The sequence below is a fragment of the Pseudonaja textilis genome, chromosome 12 (genome assembly GCF_049901715.1).
Source record: "Pseudonaja textilis isolate UNSWEBS1 chromosome 12, rPseTex1.2, whole genome shotgun sequence".
NCBI lineage: Eukaryota > Metazoa > Chordata > Lepidosauria > Squamata > Elapidae > Pseudonaja > Pseudonaja textilis.
In genome coordinates, this window is record NC_142001.1 from 1,378,451 (window position 1) to 1,399,008 (window position 20,558).

A 20,558-nucleotide genomic window follows, 5' to 3' on the forward strand; every position below is an offset into this window, starting at 1 on the left:
CAAATCCATCTATTAAGCACATTCTGAACGTGTTGCTTATTTGCACTAAGGGGTGTGTGTGTGTGTGTGTGTGTGCTGTTATGTTATTGCCTCTGCGTGCACGTGTATCTCATGTGTTACATAATATGTAATACTGTATGCAATATAATATATACAATATACAATAAAATAAAAATATAATATATAGATAGCCCGTAACGTAACATACAGTAAGCCAATACTCTATTCCTCTTGCAGGTTTTACTTCTAGGCCAGAGGGGGAGCTCGCTCGGCCTGAAACAGCCGGAAGTCCCTGTCCTGAGGACGATCTAGGCATCGTACCCACCGTCACCAACTTCCGCTTCCACTCCTGCACAGGCCGCCTCGAGTCTCCTCCGATTGGTTTCTTCCCTCCTCCCCCTACCGGGATTTGCTAGCTTTCCCATCCTCCCGCCCCTTCCTGCGCCGCCTTTGCACCGCCTCCTTCCCACGGGAGGCTGCTCCTTGCTGGGTCTGTTCTGCTCCGGCTCCGGCGAGGAATCGCCGGGCGCTCTTTGTCCTGGAAAGGCCCAAGAGGGCGCGAGTGATCGGCCTGGCGGTGGACGGAAGGGGGATCAGTCGAAACAGGTACGTGCGAAACGGGTGTATGTGGCCAGGGAGATGCGTGTTGGGTCTCTCCGGGCGCTACGAGGTTGGTCCCGCTGCGGTTTCGACACGGGGTTGTGTCTGCTGGGCATGCATAGTATACATCATCATCTATAATAATACAGGTAGTCGTCGACTTACAGCAGTTCGCTTAGTGACTGAATAGCACTGAAAAAATGACTTACGACCATTTTTCACACTTACGACTGTTACAGCATCCCCATGGTCACACGATTTACATTCGGATGCTTGGCAACTGAAACACCCTTATGAGGGTTGCAATGTCACGTGGTCCCCTTTTGCGACCTTCTGACAAGCAAAGTCAAACTAACTTAAGAACTGCATTTATTTTCATTTAACAAATGTGAGAAAAGGGGGACAAAACTTGCTTAACAAATTTCTTACTTAGCAACATAATTTTGGGGCTCGGTTGAGGTTGAGGACTACCGTACCTATAGTGTTTTCCAAATCTGGCCGTTTTAAGATGGGCAGACTCCACTCCCAGAATTCCTCAGCCAAGCACTGAATTTTGATCTTATCACCATGGGGATGCCACAATGGTCGTAAGTGTGGAAAAACGGCCATAGGTCATGTTTTTCACATCTATTGTAAGTTTGAACAGTCATTGAATGGTTGTAAGTTGAGGACCATTTGTAGAGCACTTGGGAATTAGTTGGTGAGAGATTTATTTGTGGCTGGTTTCCTTTCTGTAGATCTGTCGCACCGGATTCTGGGAAGCTGAAGAAGGGCAGAGCTTCAACAACATGGCTAGCAAGCCCAGAAATCAAAAGCCAGGATGGAAACCGGCAGCCGAGGCACCTCAGTTGAAGAGACCGCGGAATGTTGTTCCTTGGCAAAGCAAGGCTGAATGGGACCAAGTGATGGTGGGGCTGTATTGTGAGGACTGCCAGACGCAACGAGATGCCCTGGACAGAGTGGCTGTCTGGAAGAGCAGGTGAGAAGGAAAGCGGACAGAAAACAGCTGCCACCATGGAGGGGTTTGTTTTCACTCAGCACCATAGGATGAGTTAATTACCCAATAGTTCTGTTTGCATGTGTACATTAAACAATTAAAATTAGTTGAGATAAGCTTTTGTGGTTAGCATTTTGTAGGAATCCCAAACGTGGGTTCGTTCCTTAATTAAGTGATGCAACTGTTATATCTGGGGAGCAAGGAGAGAGATGAGAGTGGAGAGGACCAGTTCATATCTTGCATTTACAAGCAATCATTTGAAGGCAAATTTATATGGGGAGGAGTTTTTTAGATAGCAGCCTGAATTTTGAATTGGAAACTCATCCCACCCCTTTGGGCAGTTCTCTCCAACCTTTTTGTAAAGTGTTTTTCAAACTTGGCAACATTTGGCTGAGGAATTTCGAGAGTGGAAGTCCGCACACTTTAAAGTTGCCATGGTAGAAAACCACTGTTTTAGTACATTATTCTTCAACATTTTTCTTTCAGCTGCATCAGTAATAGTCCTTACCTCAGGTAGTCCTCAACTTACCACAGCATTTCGTTTCTGAGCGAGGTGGTTGTTAAGTGAGTTTTGCCCCATTTTATGACCTGTCCTGCCACAGTTGTAAAGTGATTTGCCGCAGTTGTTAAATTATAGTCACATGGTTGTTAAGTGAATCTGGCTTCCCCATTGACTTTGCTCATGAGAAGGTCGTAAAAAGTGACCACATGGCCCCATGTCACTACACCCATCATAAATAAGAGCCAGTTGCCAAGCATCTGAATTATGATCACGTGACCACGAGATGCTGCAATGGTTGTAATGTCATTAGTCATTTTTTTCAGTGCTGTTGTAACTTTGATCACGAAATGAAAGGTTGTAAGTCAGGGACTACCTGTAATAGGTATTCAAGGATTCCATGTCTAGGTCACTTATTTGCCAGATGTATTCAATTTTGTAAATATTTTTTCCCTTAGAAGCTCTTTACATATTAATTTTGGGTACAGAGAAATCCAGTGTATTCCTGATCATTGCAGAGAACTTTGGGGTCTACTGGTTGTTGTTCAGCATTGTTGTGGACCACTGGCTCCCAAAATGAGTTCAGTATGTCTAAGAAGGCCCTTCATCTCTGCTGCAGAAACACTTTCAGAAACACTGAACTTCCACAGTTGATGTTCTCCTTAAGGATGCTTGTAATCTCAAAAGTGTTCTAGATTTTCAGTAGAAGGGACATAAATCACTGGATGGAAAAGATCATAATGTTACTGTTTTTAACTCTGAAATTAGGTTTGGGTCCAAGATGCCTTTAGCTGTGGAATGCACTGCAGATCTGATCCGTTGTAAGCTCCTAGATGCCTCTGGAGTTCTGAAATCCCGCGAACTGATCTTGACCTATGGCCTGGCCCTGGTGAGGTAAGGGTTGTGACTTTCTCAGGGAACAAGCTTCTCACAGAAGCTGCTGTGTAAGGTTTATTGTAGAGTCTAGGAAAGAGATAGAGTTGCATTGTACAAAAAGCTTTTTTCTACCTCTAATGAAAACAGCTTCTGAATTCTGAAAGTTTTTCTTTAAAGATACTCTTGAAAACTTTGAGCAAAGAACACCTTGAAAAACAATAGGAATCTATGCAAGTTCTTCAAACCCAGTCTCTTTTCTGCTAGTAAATGTTGTTGATAATGAACTCCGTATGAAGGAAGTGAGCATACCACTTGCTTCAGGTGGTAGCTGAATTGTTTATTTTGCGTTGTTCTGAATATCACTATATTGCTTTTCTCTGGGCAGCTCCCAAAACTGTTTTGAAACATACATGAACAGGAAGACTCAAAGATGACAAGAACTGAACGAAAAAGAAACAAATCCACACTATCTAGTGCAGGCTTGTCCAACCCGCGGCCCAGGGGCCGCATGCGGCCCAAGTCGCCTTGTAATGCGGCCCAGTGCCCACCCCAACCTTCGTGCCAGAGCCAGCGAGGAGGAGAGGCAGGTGCGGGGTGGGGCGAGGCGAGCACCAGGCCAAGCAGCAACAGAAAAGGCGGGCGCCGTCAGAGTGCCACCTCCTGCTTTTGCTGCTGCTGCCACCGCCACCGCTTCTGCCCCCGCCGCCACTTCTGCCCCCGCTGCCGCTTCTGCCCCCGCCCCGCCGCCGCTTCTGCCCCCACCGCCGCCGCCACTTCTGCCCCTGCTGCCGCTTCTGCCCTGCCCCGCCCGCCGCCGCATCTGCCCCTGCCGCCGCCGCTTCTGCCCCCGCCCGCCACCCCTGCTGCCGCTTCTGCCCCCGCCATCGCGCCGCTTCTTCCCCTGCCACCGCTGCTGCTTCTGCCCCCACTGCCGCTTCTGCCCCCGTTGCCACTTCTGCTGCCGCTGCCCCCGCCACCGCTGCTTCTTCCCCTGCCACCGCCGCCGCTTTTGTCCCCGCTGCCACTGCTGCTTCTGCCTTCCAATCCTGCCTCATCCAGCCGGGCCATTTGCAGGAGGAGAGGTAGGCGCAAGGCGGGCGAGCTCCCCCCCCACCCGCAAAATTTGGCTGGAAAATAAACCGTGATAAAAAAACCATGATAACAAAACCGTGATAAAAAATAAATAATTTTTAATTAATAATAAAAACATCTCACTAACTTCATTTCCAAATAAATTTAATATGTTAACTATGTTTTCTATGGTTTTTTTGGATGGTCAGGTATCGTTACTGTTATTTTATTTTATATGCGGCCCAAACCAAATTTTCATCTTCTAATGTGGCCCAGGGAAGGTGAAAGGTTGGACACCCCTGATCTAGTGTAAGAGGCTTCATTCTTGCCAAAGCCCTGGATAAAGAACCAGATCTTCAAGCCTCTTTCAAAACATCAAAGAATGGGACCATCAGATCTTGGGGAAAGCCCCATGCTTCTGGGGTCCCCAAGAACTGACACTGTTGAAATGAAGAAACTCAAATACTTTGGCCACCTAATGAGAAGGAAGGACTCACTGGAGAAGAGCCGAATGCTGGGAACGATTGAGGGCAAAAGAAGAAGGGACAACAGAGAATGAGGTGGCTGGATGGAGTCACGGACGCAGTCAGCGTGAGCTTAAATGAACTCCAGGGGATGGTAGAGGACAGGAAGGTCTGGAGGAACATTGTCCATGGGGTCATGATGGATCAGACACGACTTCACAGCTAACAACAACAAAGTGAAGAAACCTGGAGCACGCCAACACTGCCAATTCAAATCAGCAAAACAGATACTATGGGAGACAGGCAGCCCCTCAAGTAACCAGCTCCTCTGCTATGGGTCATATGGATTTCAAGATAGTGGAGGGGATAAGGGCACAATCGGAATATGTTGCATATCTTTTAGTTGTTATACAAGAAGTAATACAAGGGAAAAAAAAGGGTCTCCGGAGGGGGTGCATTGTAATATTTGTATTTTCCTCTTTTTTGTATTTAGATTTATATTTGTATTAGTATTCAAAATAAAAATATTATTTAAAAAATTTTTAAAAAAGTGGCTGAAGACTGGGAGGGTTCTTCTTTCTGGGTTTGATTCCGTTTCAAATGAAAAACAAACAAACAAAAGTTGTTTCCCTGAAATCATTCAGTACTTCTATCACCCACAGGTTTGCGAATCTCATCACCGAGCGGAAGCAGAAGAAGATCACCATTCCACTGAGGCATCTAGCAAAGGAGGTAAAAGGTTTGAGTTTATTAAGCTCTGGGAACTGTGAAATAATTGCATTGATTCCATCTCTGATTTTAATAATCGTTTGGTTCTTGCTCCAAGCTGAACATCCCGATCTGGATTGTGGATCTCCGTCATGAGCTAACCCATGGCACCCTTCCCCAGCTGGGGACTTGCCGAAAAGGTAAGAGGATTATTTTTTATTCCTATGAAGTTACCATGGTGGTGCAGTGGTTAGAATGCAGTTATTGCAGGCTAACTGCCCACTGCCAAGAGTTCGATCCTCACTGGCTCAAGATTGACTCATACTTCCATCCTTCTGAGGTTGGTAAAATGAGGACCCAGCTTGCTGGATAGCTGTAAACAGAGGACTGGAAGTTGTCACTCTAGAAATCTTGAGATTTCAAAATGTATTTGAAAATAAGGAGGAAGACCTATCAAAGATTATGATAGAATTACTAGCCGACACCATCCAAAAAAGCAAGCAGGAAATTCAAGATGACATAGATGAAGTCTATAGACTCCACCCAAACTATGCAAGGCGACACAAACTACCAAGGCATGTGAGGTTAGCTAGGAAAATGACAAGAGATGAAATATATAGGACAAGGGATGAATCCATGATCTACAAAGGAAAAGAGATTATAACCCTAAAACAAATTCCAAGAAGAATTTGGGAAAAAGAAGACACTATCACTTCCTCTCCTCGCAACTGGTCAAGTGTAAGGTGCTCTTCAGGTAGCTCATTCCGGAAAGTGTGCTGATTACGTGGAAAGGTAAGAAATTCAAAACTGATATCCTGGACAAAGAGCAGGAGTTTTATGAACACCATTTAGCTGCAGAGGAAGAACTAGACAGCAGAGATGAGATAGAAAATAAGAGCCAAGAAGAACAGAAATTAGAAGGGAAAGAATCAGACCAAGACATGAGAGGACAGTCAGAAATGAAATGTTTGGAAAGAGAAGGCGTGAAAACAAGAACACAGAGAAACAAGGACAAACAGAGGACCGAGAACTGCACATAAACGATAAAATGGAGGAAGAAATTAAAGATGTTATCAACATCAATGGAATGAACTCACCAGCAAAAAGAAAACAAATATTAGTAAGACTACAAAAACAGAATATGGATACTATATGTCTACAAGAGGTACATATTAAGCAACATGGTAGTATTTTAGAATGCCCCAAAATTGAGAAACTCCACCTGTCCCTTGCTCAACAAAAGAAGAGAGGTAAAGCGATATATATATAAAAGAGTGGTTGAGCCCAAAGCAAATCTAAACTGATGATGGAAAACTGACTGAAATAACAACAAATTAAAAACAAATGTTGCTTATGGTAATATGTGCGCCAAATAACAATCAGAAGGACTTATACCACAAACTACACTGGAAAATAATAGAGATAGAAAATGAAAATATATGCCTAATAGGAGATTTTAATAAGAAGTGAAGAACTTTGCCAAATACATTCTTCGAGATGACGCAAGAACTTAATTTACAGGATACATGGAGATAACTAAATCCAAAGAAGAACCAATATACGTTTTTTTTTTAAACCCTATAACTCTTGTCAAGAATTGACATGGTTTGGATGAATCTGGAATTAAGAAGGGACAAAGACGACATAGATGTAATGACAAATACTTGGGTGGATCATAGTCCCCTAAAAGTGAAGTGGAAGGGGCAGGGAAAGAGAAGAAGGTGGACTTTAAACCAAAGAGCTCTAAAGGAAAAACTATGTGCAAATGATGGGGAAAGAATTGGAATTATTTCTTAAAACAAAAAAGAACAAACAACATTGCAAAATTTGTGGGATACGACTAAAGCGTATATTCGGGGTTTAATGATCGCATATGTGGCACAAAGGAATAAGGAAAAGAGGAAACAGCAAACGATACTGCAGGAAGAGCTTAAAAAATTGTAACTCGTGTTACAAAAAGAACCCCAAAATGATAAAGGAGAAAGAGACTTAATAAAACACAAAATAAATTTAATGACACAAGAAGAAAGGGCACAAAATCTCAAAATGGCAAAATATGGCTTCTACACGGAACAAGAAGAGCTTGATAAAATAATACAGGGGGCTGAAGAAAAATGATAACTAAAGCATAGAATTACTTCCTGAGATTTAAAATGAAAGAAGAAATGGTCAAGGAAACTATGATAATTTGGGCAAAAAAGGTTGGCTACCTATAAAGGAAATGTATATAAAATGTTTTATCGTTGGCATTTACCCCCAGCAACATTAGCGAAAATGTTCCCAAATAGATTGGCAGAATGTTGGAGATGTAAGCATAAACAAGATACATTTTTTTATATCTGGTGGACATGCATAGAAGCAGGAAATACTGGAGTAAAATAAGGAAATGGCTAGAGGAAGTTATGAAACAAAAGATCAAGTTGAAACCAGAATTATTTCTACTAGGTATAATAAAAGGAAACTTAAGTAAGAAAATTCAGTATATTATACTCCACATAACAACTGTGGCTAGAATTGTCTATGCACAAAATTGAAAACAGGACAACACTCCCTCAGAGGGTGTGGTGATAAAAAAGGGTGCTTGACTATGTAGAGATGCTTAGACTAACTATTAAAAGACAAAGAAATTGAATACTATATGATCTGGGACTTATGGTATGAATGGTTAGAAAATGGATCTAAAGATTATACGTAAGAGGTATAGTAAGATGAATGGGAAGTATATGTATTTGTATCTGTGAAAAGCTGAAATATATATGTAAGAGTATAGATATAAAAACTATATATAGTGGAAAGGAAGAAAAATGAATATACTATTGTGTAATTATGACTGATATCGATACTGAAGCGCTGTAAAAATTGGAAATGTGGTGTAAATGGTGAAACATGCTTAATAAAAATGTTTTTTAAAAAATGAGGACCCAGCTTTTGGGGGGCAATATTGCACATTGCACACTGCTCAGAGAGTGCTGTAAAGCACTATGGAACCGTACACAAGTCTAAATGCTATTGCTGGTACTGTTAGTCAGGTAATTGCAAACAGCCAAGCTCAAAGAGCACCAGGGAGACCATTGTTCAACCTGGAGCTGCATATAAATAGTCCTTGACTTACGACCACAATTGAGCCCAAAATTACCATTGCTAAACAAGAAAGTTGTTAAGTGAGCTTTGCCCCAATTTACAGCCTTTCTTGCCACAGTTGTTAAGTGAATCACTGCAATTGTTAAGTTAGTAAAATGGTTTTAAATGATTCTGGCCTCCCCATTGACTTCACAAGACCCTGGGACACTGCAACTGTCATAAATATAAGTCAGTTGCTAAGTGTTAAAAATTTTGATCACGTGACCATAGGGTTGCTGCAATAGTTATAAGTGTGAAAAACAGTCAAGTCACTTTTTTCAGTGCCATTGTAGCTTCAAATAGTCACTAAACCAACACAATTATCAAATTTGTGGATGACACAAAAGCGGTTGGGCTCATTAATAAGAACAATAAGTGCTTATAGAAAGGAAGCACAAAGGCTGACACAGTGGTGTAAAGAAAATAATCTCACACTTAACACCAAAAAAACTAAAGAACTTATAATTAACTTCAGGAGGAAGTACATTTACCATTGTATATAAATGGTGAGGAGGTGGAGAGGGTAGTTTAAATTTCTGGGCACTCGGAGACATGGACTAGGAATGCTAACATGCTTGTAAAGAAGGCACAGAAGAGTTTGTACTTCCTGAGAATGCTCAGGAAGATAAATCTATCTCAGCCTCTACTTCTGTCGTACTACCACAGCACCATTGACAGCGTCCTGACCTACGGCATTCTTGCATGGTAGGGGAGCAGCTCTGTAGCAGACAAAGAAAGCTCTAGAGAGAATCGTTAAAACTGCCCAGAATATCATCGGGCTCCAGCTACCAGCCCTGGATGACATCTTCGCATCTCGCTGTTTGAGGAAGTTGCACAACATTCTCAGAGACGCTTCCCATCCTGCTCACAATCTTTGTGAACTGTTGCCTTCTGGCAGAAGATACAGAACTATTAAAACTCGGACCACATGTTTTCTGAACAGTTTTTATCCCAGAGCTATAATTGCACAATGAACTTAAGGATCATCATCAGTGAGCTGTTGGACAGGATTACTTGGTCTGTTGTGTGGATGCTTGTGTGCTTTTAGGGGGTTAGGAATTTTGGTGGGTGCAGGGGTGTTTGGGGATTGTCGTGTGTGTGCGTGTTGGGTCTGGTCTCTGGATGTTATATGAATTTCGTTGTATGTATACTATGTACATACATACATACAATGACAACAAATTATTATAGTTATTAATTATTATAAGTATAGTTATTATTAATATTGTTATTATTATTATTATTAGAATGATTTTAAATCAATAACTACCTGTAATCTCTTCTCTTGGGTTCATTATTCATTATGATGTTCAATGTGCTTGCCATATTTTCAGAATGAGATGGAAGAGAGGAAGAAAGAGGAAAATTTGTTTTTTTATATAATTTTGCTTATTTAAGGTGGATTTCTGGAAGGCATTGGGATTATGCCCATTTCTGTGAAGCCAGTGGGTTTTAAGGAGGGGTATATGGATACTTTATTTGAAGATGTGGTTCTGTTCCTAAGCATGGGGGTTGGATTGTCAGAGCCCATGAGGTAGTTCTTTTAATTATTACTTTGTTAGTTTATAGTTGGCTTCTGGTTATGCATTTTTAATGCAGTTAGCTGCCCAGAATTTTAGAGTTGATATGGTTGACTATGTGGAAGGAAGGGAGGAAACAAAATGTTTCAGATTGAAACAAATACTTTTTAATTGAAAGAACAAAACTGTCTACTCTGAACATTTGTTTTGTGTTTTGAGCCTGACACACTTCCAAGAATAATTAGAACAGTACTTCCTGCTCTTAAAACAGGCTGTTTCAGATGTGAAACGGCTGCAACTTGAAATATTTCAACACTTGCACTCCTTTACTCTTAGAATATTCACTTACAAATAATGAATGCAGAAACAAAAGCAATGTCCCCTTTCTTAGCCCTGAAACCCAGCTCACTCACTCTCAGCCCAGCCTATCTCACAGGGTTATTGTTGTGGGGAAAATAGAAGGTGTGTTGGATATGTTCGCCCCTTTGAGTTATGGAAGGGGAGGAGTGGGAAGGAAGGAAAGAAGGAGTCGCTTCCTGTACAGCTACCTGAGTACACAAGCATGTAATCATTACGTTTTTTTAAATAAAGATGAGGGGCAGGTCAGCTCCAAGTTACTGTATACATTTCTGCTCTTTGATGCTATTCTTGGTGCTTTCTCCAGGTGGCGATGTTGCACTGCAGGGAGCAAATACTAATGTCCCCAGAGGATGGATAAGCTTCAGTTCTGCTCTGTAAATGGTGACTTGTTTGGAAAAGGTTTTGAGCTATAGCATGAGAAAGGGAATAGAAATGTCTCACTCTTCAGGGCAGAAGGAAGAATGCAGAATGCTTCTCTTTGTTCCAGATAAGATTTATCCAACGTGACACCCTCTAGAAGTGTGGAATTATACCTTTCAGCGTGTCTCTGGAGAACACAGAACTGGAGAAAGCTGTTCCAGGGTTTTTCCTTACATTTCCAAAAATGGGATCTTTGCAAACAATATTTATTTATCTGATTTTTATCCTGCCTTTACTTTATAAGTTACACAGAGTAGCAAACATGCACAATACGTCCTTCCTTTTCCTCCCTCCCCCCTGCCCAACAACAGCCTTATGAGGTTGGCTGGGCTCAGAATGGCTGTCCCAGTCACCCAGCCAGCTTTCATGCCTAGGAAAGGACTAGAATTCATAGTCTCCTGGTTTCTAGGCTAGCACCTTCACCACTACACCAAACTGGTTCTCTCTTTTCTTTTCTTCCCTGCCAGGTTTGGAGCTTCGGTTAGGGAGCTGAGGAAATAGTTTATAGTAGATAAAGTAAATAACTGTGAATGCCATGTGGTTCAGTTTTACCGTTGCCTGTGTGAGGTTGTGTGACTGGATGCTTTGTGTGACTTTGCTCTGATGGTAGGAGCGAAGGTTAAGTCAGTGTTTATCTATCTCGGCAAAAAGTCTATGGAGATGATTCTCAGTCATCCAGGTCCTGGTTGTCCCAAAGGTGCTTTTTCAGGAGGCAACTTGAACATTCTTGTTTTTTCTTTGAAGGCGTTTCGTTTCTCATCCAAGAAGCCTCTTCAGCTCTGACTGGATTGTGGGGAATGGAAGGATTTAGGTTCCCGTGAACTCAGTGGTCATTTGCAATCTTTTAGAGAGTCATTGAGGCCACTTGGAGGTGTCTCTGTATTCTCAGGATCACCTGAGTAGAGCAAATGGTGTGAAGCCTTTTTGGCTGCTGGATGTTTTCTTCCCTGTGTCCCTTCCCTGTTGAAGACAGGCATTGTCTGTTGGGAATCACTCTATGTTGTCTGCATCTCAAACTGAAGTGCAAATGGTTTCTTCTTGGCTCTCTAAATGAATGCAAATGACCAGCTGTCTGCAAGGAATATAAATTCTTCCATTCCCCACCATCCAGTTAGGCAGAACTGAAGAAGCTTCTTGGGTGAGAAGCAAAATGTCTTCAAAGAAAAAACAATGCCCAGTTGCCTCCTGAAAAAACACCTCTGGGTCTATCGTGGCAACTTATCAGATGCATAGAATTCTGATGATGCGTCTTGGATGAGAAGCGAAATGTCTTTTTCTCTCGCAAGGACAAAACAGTTCAGTTGTCTTTTGAAAAAGCATCTTTGAGACAACTATTATCTTGTCTATTTTTAATGGTGCCACCCTTTCTTCTCTGCAGGTTGTGAGGCCGTGCTGGACTGGCTGAGGCACTCATATTGGAGCTGCCAACTGGGCAATAATTTAGTTGAAGAAGGTGAGGAGGAAACGGAGGAATCGTCAGAGGCGGATGGCGAAGATGAGATGGACAGCAGTCAAGATGATCTGGAGAAGACGCCAGATGAGCAGAAACACCAAGAACTCTGTGGTAGGTGTATTCAGATCTGTTGTTTCTTCTTTCTGCATTAATGTTTTTCTAAAGGATTCTTTTTTTCCCAAAATTTCTCTCCCCCAGGAAAAGTCAGAGATGTTTTGACTTCGTTTAAAAATCAACAACTTGAGGTAAGCTCTCTAGATTCTTAATCAGACTAGCAATTTTTGTTTCCATTGAAAATTCTTCAAACAATTAAAGTATAAGTGAAAAAAAAATAAAGTATGAATTCAAGATGTTTTGCTATGATTAAAATCTTACAGTTTGGACTTTCTGATACAAGGACAAAGCAATGTCTCCTGATTTGTAATCCTCAACTTAGAGCCAGATACTTAGCAACCATTCAAAATTCCAACCTTCCTGAAAAAGAGGGCACCTGGATCCAAAGTTCTTACTGTCACACAAACACCCACATGACCACACTTTGAGTGCTCTGCAACACAGCCGCCTGTACAGTCACTTGCAATGTCCCATGGGTTACGCGACCGATGTTTATGGTGGTTTTGCTAAAAAGCAGCACTTCCAGTTTTGGGCAAAACCACATCTGCGACAAACAATGGGATCACACTAAACAACCGTAGAATTTGCTTAATGCTCACTGCAGGAAAAAGTAAAATCAGGTTGTCATGTGACCATCATGACATATGACTGTAATGGCAGGCTCTATTATGGTCATATGTTGGGGACTACCTGATACTTTTTCCACATCTTTGAATGTTCCTGGAATTGGAAGAAGTAAGTTCAGAGAACGTCCAAAGGTGCTTTTTTCAGGAGACAACTGGACTTTTTTGTTTTTCCTTTGAAGACGTTTCCCTTTTCATGCAAGAAGCTTCTTCAGCTCTGACAGGATTGTTTCCCCACTATCCTGTCAGAGCTGAAGAAGCTTCTTGAATGAGAAGCGAAACGTCTTCAAAGAAAAAAACAAAACCCAGTTACCTCCTGAAAAAAGCACCTTTGGGACAACCATGACCTAGATGACTGAGAATGTCTACAGAAGTTCAGAGAATGAATTTCTTCTCTACAGAAGTTCAGAGAATGAAAGCCACAGTTAGAATGTCTGTGGAGATTAAGTCATCCATGTCATGGTTGTCCCAAAGGCATGCTTTCAAAAGGCAACTGGACTTTGTTTTTCCTTGAAGACATATTATAATTTATATTCCTTAGTGCTAATGATCAGATAATTTCAAGGGATATAAATCCTTCCATTTGCCACCATTCAGTCAGAATTGAAGAAGCTTCTTGGATGAGAAGTGAAACGTCTTCAAGGAAAAACAAAGAAAGTCCACTTACTTTTTGTTAGAATGACATATAGAGCAGCTAAAAGGTTTAAAATAGGAAGAGGAGTGTGCATATTGTCCCACTGTCCATTTAACATATATGCAGAATATATCAACATTGGATTAAAAGAAATTGGAATTAACATTGCTCTATATCAACAATCTGATATATGTTGTTGGACACAAGGAAAAGGAATCTCTTTGGATATGAAAGAAATTAGTGTAAACATCAAGCTGCTGCTCAATAGGGGTGTTGTTGCTTTTTTTAGAAAACTTTATGTTTATGTCAATAGGCAGGGCCTACTTAATGCAGAGAGTCAGAGAGTTGAAATAGTAGTAAGCTCAAAAATTCTTAGGGATGATGACTAGAGCCGTGAAATAAAGAGGTGTCCTTGCTTGAGATAAAAGCTACAACGGATCTAGATTGAAAATTAAGATACACAGACATCAAACCAAAAACCAATGTATATAAGGTTTTCCCCACAAAGGAAGGGAAAACTTGCATGTCCCTGGATAGTGTTGCCAATCAGGGTCGGTTTACTTTTCTGAGCTTTCGGAGTCGTGCTGGAGATTCCTCAGGGAATCTCTCTCTAGCAGAATGTGTGCTTTGGGCTATTCTGTGTTCCTTGACAATGGGTTGCAGCAAGAGACCAAAAGCTTGGAAGACTAAACCTCTGGTCCCTGTGGCCTACCCAGATTGGATCCTGCAAGGTTTTCCCCAGCTACAAATGTAGCTTTAAAAGCTGGGCCATCAAAAAGACTGTGACAAAAACATTGCTCTTGAAATGCGGTGCTGGTTGAGAATATCTTGGACCTGGAGAATATGACTTGCTAAGCACACTGCTCGTTGGAAGCAGTTTTTGCAAAACTAAAGTTTAACTCTTGCATGCATCAGGTAAAGGCCTGGGTCCTGGAAAAAAAATCCTTAGGCTTGCAGAAATAGAAGGCTAGATGGAGAGATGCCATCACTGAGAACATAAAGCTGTGTTTTCAAAAAAACCAAAGCGACTGACAGTCCTGGTAATTAAGTTTCTTGGACACAAACAGAAGTGGCAACAAAAGTAATGTAGGGAATTAAACTAATACGGGTAGTCCTCAATGTACGACCATAATTGAGCCGAAAATTTCTGTTGCTAAGATAGTTGTTAAGTGAATTTCCCTCCATTTTATGACTTTTCTTGCCACAGTTGTAAAGTGAATCACTGCAGTTGTAATGGTAGTGATGTGGTCGTTAAGTGACCCCAGCTTCCCCACTGACTGCTTGTCAGAAGGTCACAAAAAGTAATCACCTGATTCTGAGACATTGCAACCGTCATAAATATGGGTCAGTTGCCAACCGGTATAAGCGTGAAAAACTCATAAGTCACTTGGTCATAATGACTTACATCCTGTCCGTAAGGCAGCTGGCGCAATTCACGTACAACACTAGGCCCAAACAGACTTACAACCCCATGATGGCAAACTTATGGCACATGTGCCAGAAATGGCATGCAGAACCATCTCTCCGGGCACGCCAGCCGTTGCCCATTGTTCTTCTGGGTTTTGGCACGCATGAGCGCTGGAAACCAGAAGAGCAGCTGCCCGGCACGCATGTGTGCACCGGCCAGCTGGTCTCTGTGCACACATGTGTGTTAGAAAATGGAAGACCAGGTGGCTGGTGCACATGTGGGTGCTGGCAAGCCGAGCTCCCATTTCCGCACTCAGTGCTTTAACCCAGCATGTGAATCTAGCCAATCCAGTCCATTGATTGATGTGCTGCTTCTTCATTGTTGCCTTAGGTTCTCAGGCAGCAGCCAGATGTCAATCAAGCTTGCAGAATTTGGAGCATAGCTACTTCAGAGATGGAGTGGGTTGTGGCTCAAATGAAAGATTTATTACAAGAGAACAGGTTGGTGGATTTCAATTCTTAGAATTTCTGAGTCAGCCATAACAATCTCCCTTGTAGTTTTTTTTTAAATATCCCTGCAAGTAAAAACCTTACTGAAGTAAGAAGAGAGTGTCTTGTCTTGTTGTGTCTTCTCCTTTTGTGCTACTTTTTTCCTTTTTTAAAAAAATATGAGATTCAGAGAGTGCTGACTAAAGCAATACAGGCTGTTTTATCCTCAAAGCCTGGATGTCCATACAGGAAGAGGTAGATTCCAATTTAAGGCTTTTTAGAAGTCCATTTTCTCCAAGGTACTAATGCTCTCTGAGGTACTAATACCATTCTATAAAGCTTTAGTAAGACCACACCCAGAATACTGCATCCAGTTTTGGTCACCATACAATAAAAAAGATGTTGAGACCCTAGAAAAAGTGCAGAGAAGAGCAACCAAGATGATTAGGGGACTGAAGACGAACACACGACACAACAGTTGCCAGTACTCTACATGGCTAATCTACTGAAGAGAAGGACCAGGGGAGACATGATAGCAGTGTTCCAATATTTTAGGGACTGTCACAGAGAGGTGGAGGTCAACCTATTTTCCACCTGAAGGCTAGACAAGTAATAATGCATGGAAATTGATCAAGGAGAGATTCTATAGAGATTCTAATAAGGAGAAATTCTAATAAGGAGAAATTTTCTGACAGTGAGAACCAGCTTGCCTTCAGAAGTTGTGGGAGCTTCATCACTGGAAGCTTTCAGGAGAAATTGGAGAGCCATATGTCAGAAATGGTGAAGGGTCTCCTGCTTGGGTGGAGGGTTGGACTAGACCGCCTACAAGGTCCCTTCCAAGTCTGTTACTCTACTCTACTCTACTCCACTCTACTCCACTCTTGTCATTTTGCCTTATAAATACATATTTCAGATTTTAGGTTCAGTTAGAATGCACTTAGGAACATTTCTGTGTGTAATACAAATGCAGCCAAACCATGTGCAGGGTTGCGTCAATGAAATGGAAGAGAGCAGAGTTGGCAGTAGAAATTTGGCATTTAAGACTGAACATTTCAGTGAGTTGCGCCTGGTTTTACAGCCTTTTCTGCTGTGGTCGTTAAACAAATTACACTTGTTAAGTGAAGCATGTGGTCATTAAGTGAATCGGGTTTCTCTCATTGATTTTACTTGTTGGAAGTTCGCTAGAAAGGTTGCAAATGGTATTCATATGACCCCAGGATGCTGCAACCATCTTATTCCATGCCAGTGAGGTCCCAAATTTTGACTACGTCACCATGGAAATGCTACAATCGTCATGTGTGAGGACCAGTCTGAACTTTTATCAGTATCGTAACTTCAAACAGTCACTAAACGAATGGATATAGGCTTGAGGGCTGCCTGTAATGACTTAAAACACATTGCAGGTAGCCTTCAACTTACAACCATAATTGAGCCCAACATTTCTGTTGCTAAGTGAAACAGAAGTTTTTCTCCATATTATGACTTTTTTTGCCCCCATTGTTCAGTGAATCATTGCAGTTGGTAAATTAGTAACATGGTTGTTAAGTGAATCTGGCTTCCCCATGGACTTTGCTAGTCAGGTCACAAAACACAGGACCCTGGGACACTGCAACCATCATAAATATGAACCAGTCCCCATGCATTCAAGTTTTCATCTTGTGATCATGGGGATGCTACAAATGTCATAATTGTGAAAAACGGTCATAAGTCACTTTTTTCAGTGCCGTTGTAATTTTGAACGGTCATTAACGGTCATTAAATGAACAGTTGAAGTCCACAGGTCTTAACAATTGCCAAGGTTGGACACCCTTGCTTTAGATAGAAATGGCCTTGTAAGAAGTAACTTATTGTTTTCATTTGGGTCAGGGTGCAGGTTACATATAATTTATACAAAAAGGTTTCTGCAGTATACATAGCAGATTTGCTGATAAGCACGGCAAGGCCAGCATGTTTTGGTTAGCCCAGCTCATCTTCCTAGCTACTCAGCATCAATACTTTCTGTTTGTACGAAAGGAAAGAGGAAGGAAATCCTGGGAGGTTTTTAAGCTTCTCGCATCACCCTGTGATTTTGCAATACATTGCTGGATTTCCTGGTTGAGGGACTTTGACAAAGTGTGAACTTCCTCAAGTCCTGGAAATGTAAAGGGAAAAACATCCTAATTCTTTGTAGAGTGGTTTTGGAAATTAGCAGGTTTTAAATTGTTTATGGGGAAAAAAACAGCCTGGCTGTTGTGGTATAGAGCAGAGAAATTTATAGGATGTATATCTCTCCTTAATTCCTTTTTGGAGTCTCCAGCCAAAAATATGCTAGCAAATTTAAAACACAAAGAAACAGCAATGTGAATCCCATTGTTTTTCAGTACAGCGATAAAGAATAACTGTGTCCAAATATATTGGCTTTATGTATAAAGAAAATCCCTTCTAAAATACAGGGGGTCCTCGACCCAGGACTACAACTAAGCCCAAAATGTCTATTGTTAAGCGAGATTTGTTAAGTGAGTTTTGCCCCATTTTACGATTTTTCTTGTCAGAGTTGTTAAGTCAGTCGGCGCAGTTAAATTAGTAATAAAGTTGTTAAGTGAATCTGACTATCCCCATCGACTTTGCTTCTCATAAGATCATCATAAATAGGAGTCAGTTGCCAAGCATCTGAATTTTAATCACATGACCATGAAGATGCTGCAACTGTCGTAAGTGTCAATAACGGTAATTATTCCCTTTTTTCAGGACCATTGTAACTTCAGTCACTAAATGAACTGTTGCAAGTCGAGGATTACCTGTAAAGGAAGGGAGGAGAAATTCAGCAGAAATGAATACCAGTTTACTAAATAACAATTGTCAATATTGTCAATAACAAATTCAAAATGTCTGGATAGTGGATGTAGCAGTAATCTAGAGATAGCAAAATAGAAGAGACAGAACAGGACAATATAGCAAAATAGAAAAACCTGCAGAAAGAGAACAACTGTGGCAAAAGAAAGCAAAGTTATTGATAGGCGTTGATAGGCATGTAGGGTGCAATCCCAAAACAACTGGTACACCACTGGCACTGACCAATAGCCTTAGCATTGACAAAATCACCATTAGTCAATTGCGAAAGGCAGCTTTACTTGGGAGTAGCTTAAATCCTGTGATGGTACCTTTAATATTATTAAACAGTGACATCAGTCTGTCCCAGATCTCTGGGAAGGACTCAGTAGATGCGGGGGGAGGGGAATGCCAAATCCAGTCTGAATATCGAGCCGACTAGATATTAATCATAATATGCCGACCATAATAATGCTGTGGAAGATCCTAGAAAATACTCACTGGGCTTTACAATTCCTATAGGGAAGTTGTGGCTGAGACGTTGCTCGAAGATGGCTTTCTCATTCCAACTGCTGACACTTTACAGATCTTGAATATTCCTCCTCAAGGTTGGTGTATCAAGTTGCTTTTTTCCCTTTGGTCAAACAAGCAAAGTTCTCCAACCATTGGCCATTCAGAATCTGTGTAGATTAACTGCACTGGATCCTGGCAATCAATTTAATTGTCTGTGCAGTATGGCCACTCCATTCAAACACTCAAAGCGATTACTGGGACCGGCTTGTTAAGATAAAAACCAAAGCTTCAAATTCAAGAGGTTTTGGCTGATTTTCTAAAGGCATAGGTTTTAATTTTAATTTAATCATCTGAAACTACCAAACACTCTCTACCAGATCAGTAGGACTCTGATAGTGGGACATGATCAGAAACGTTTCTCCTGTAGGTTTTAACTTTCAGGCAGTTTGGAAGAGAGAATAATGGTCCCTTGGATAACATCTCAAATAATAGAAAGAAATCTTGCTCTACATAGTGAAAAACTAGTTCATACTAGTGAAGAATTCAAAAATTGAAGGAAAAAGTAACTTATCTATTTTCCTTCACTGAGATTGGTTGGTGGTCTAGGCCGAGGGTCTTCAAACTTGGCAAGTTTAAGATTTGTGGACTTCAGCTCCCAGAATTCCTGAGCTAACATGACTGGAGGAGGAATTCAGGGAGTCTTAAAGCTATCAGGTTTGAAGACCCCTGGTCTATGCCCTCTGACCCCCAGTCATCCTAAATTATTTTTACATTTGCAACTCTTTTAAATTATTTATCTTCCAAGCAAATGTTTGCCCAAGAGCTCATCTATTTCATTTTTCCTGCCCTTTTTAAAGTAGCAATCACTTATTTGTTGATGTTTGTCCTTACACTTCTCTCTCTCTCTCTCTTTAAAACTAGGAATATTTATTATGGTTGTATTTTCTTGTCTCCCAAGGAATTAATATCAAATTTTAATTTTCTAATCTTTAAGGACACTGAGGACAGGGTATTATTGTTCATATATAATATTCACTTTTTATTTTTCTACCCCGCCCGTCTTTTGTCTTGTCATTTGGAGTGTAGAAACTCACAAGTGGGATTTTAAGATCCCTCGAGCATTTCTTCGTTTCTGGCAGCCCCTGCTTAGAGGTTTGCACTCCAAACATTTCACTCAGACTCTACTGGAGAAAATGTTTGATGATTTGAAGGCACACGCAAGGATTTCGTCACTTCGGTCTCAGTACCTCATCAACTGGATCACAAAAATTCTGAAGGCTAACTTACCAGTTAGTAAGTATTGGGAGGTGTTCAGACAAGATTTTCACTTAGCATTATTCTCTTTATCAGTGTGAGGGTTGATGACAAACATAATTAGAGGGCTAGTCATGTTTTCCCATTGATCTTATTTGCATGACCTTTCATGGAATCTCCGCAAAAAGAAATAGAAGAAAAGCTCAAAAATCAGGTGTGAATGACAATTTTTTTTAAAGCGTGGCGGTTAATTTGGAAAAATCATTAGCAGAAAAACAGGTTGCATGATGCTCCAATGAAAGCTTTTGTGTTCTGCAAAAATATATCCTCACTTATGCATGAAAATACAAAAAACTTAAAGTACGATTTAATTTAGCAAAGATGTAAGATAACATTCTTTGTAGTTATCCTTATCAGGACAGGAATTGAGCAAAGGGTACATTAAATACCAGTACATTTTGTGAATATGTTTGTGGTATTTTTATCACATTTGTGTAGCAAGCTGTATTCTGAAAGCTTGTCTTAAAAAGGCAAAACAAGTGGACAACAGGTTTCCAGATTCTGGTGTGATCAGCAACCAAGTCTGTCCTTTGGCTGCACATTATGTTTTTTTTTCATGTTTTATTTA

The 20,558-nt window shown here is 41.1% G+C and overlaps 1 protein-coding gene across 1 annotated transcript in view; it reads left to right on the forward strand.

Annotated features, from left to right (window-relative positions):
- The first annotated feature begins 438 nt into the window (after positions 1-438).
- The window catches only part of LAS1L (LAS1 like ribosome biogenesis factor), a 33,950-nt gene continuing 13,830 nt past the window's right edge, over positions 439-20,558 (forward strand). Inside the window, exons 1-10 of the mRNA XM_026703133.2 lie at positions 439-606; positions 1,338-1,579; positions 2,865-2,990; positions 5,170-5,239; positions 5,334-5,415; positions 12,014-12,199; positions 12,287-12,333; positions 15,258-15,367; positions 18,686-18,771; positions 19,763-19,969. Coding sequence (XP_026558918.2) covers positions 1,389-1,579; positions 2,865-2,990; positions 5,170-5,239; positions 5,334-5,415; positions 12,014-12,199; positions 12,287-12,333; positions 15,258-15,367; positions 18,686-18,771; positions 19,763-19,969 — 1,105 coding nt within the window. The 5' untranslated portion in view covers positions 439-606; positions 1,338-1,388. The remainder of the gene's footprint in view (positions 607-1,337; positions 1,580-2,864; positions 2,991-5,169; positions 5,240-5,333; positions 5,416-12,013; positions 12,200-12,286; positions 12,334-15,257; positions 15,368-18,685; positions 18,772-19,762; positions 19,970-20,558) is intronic.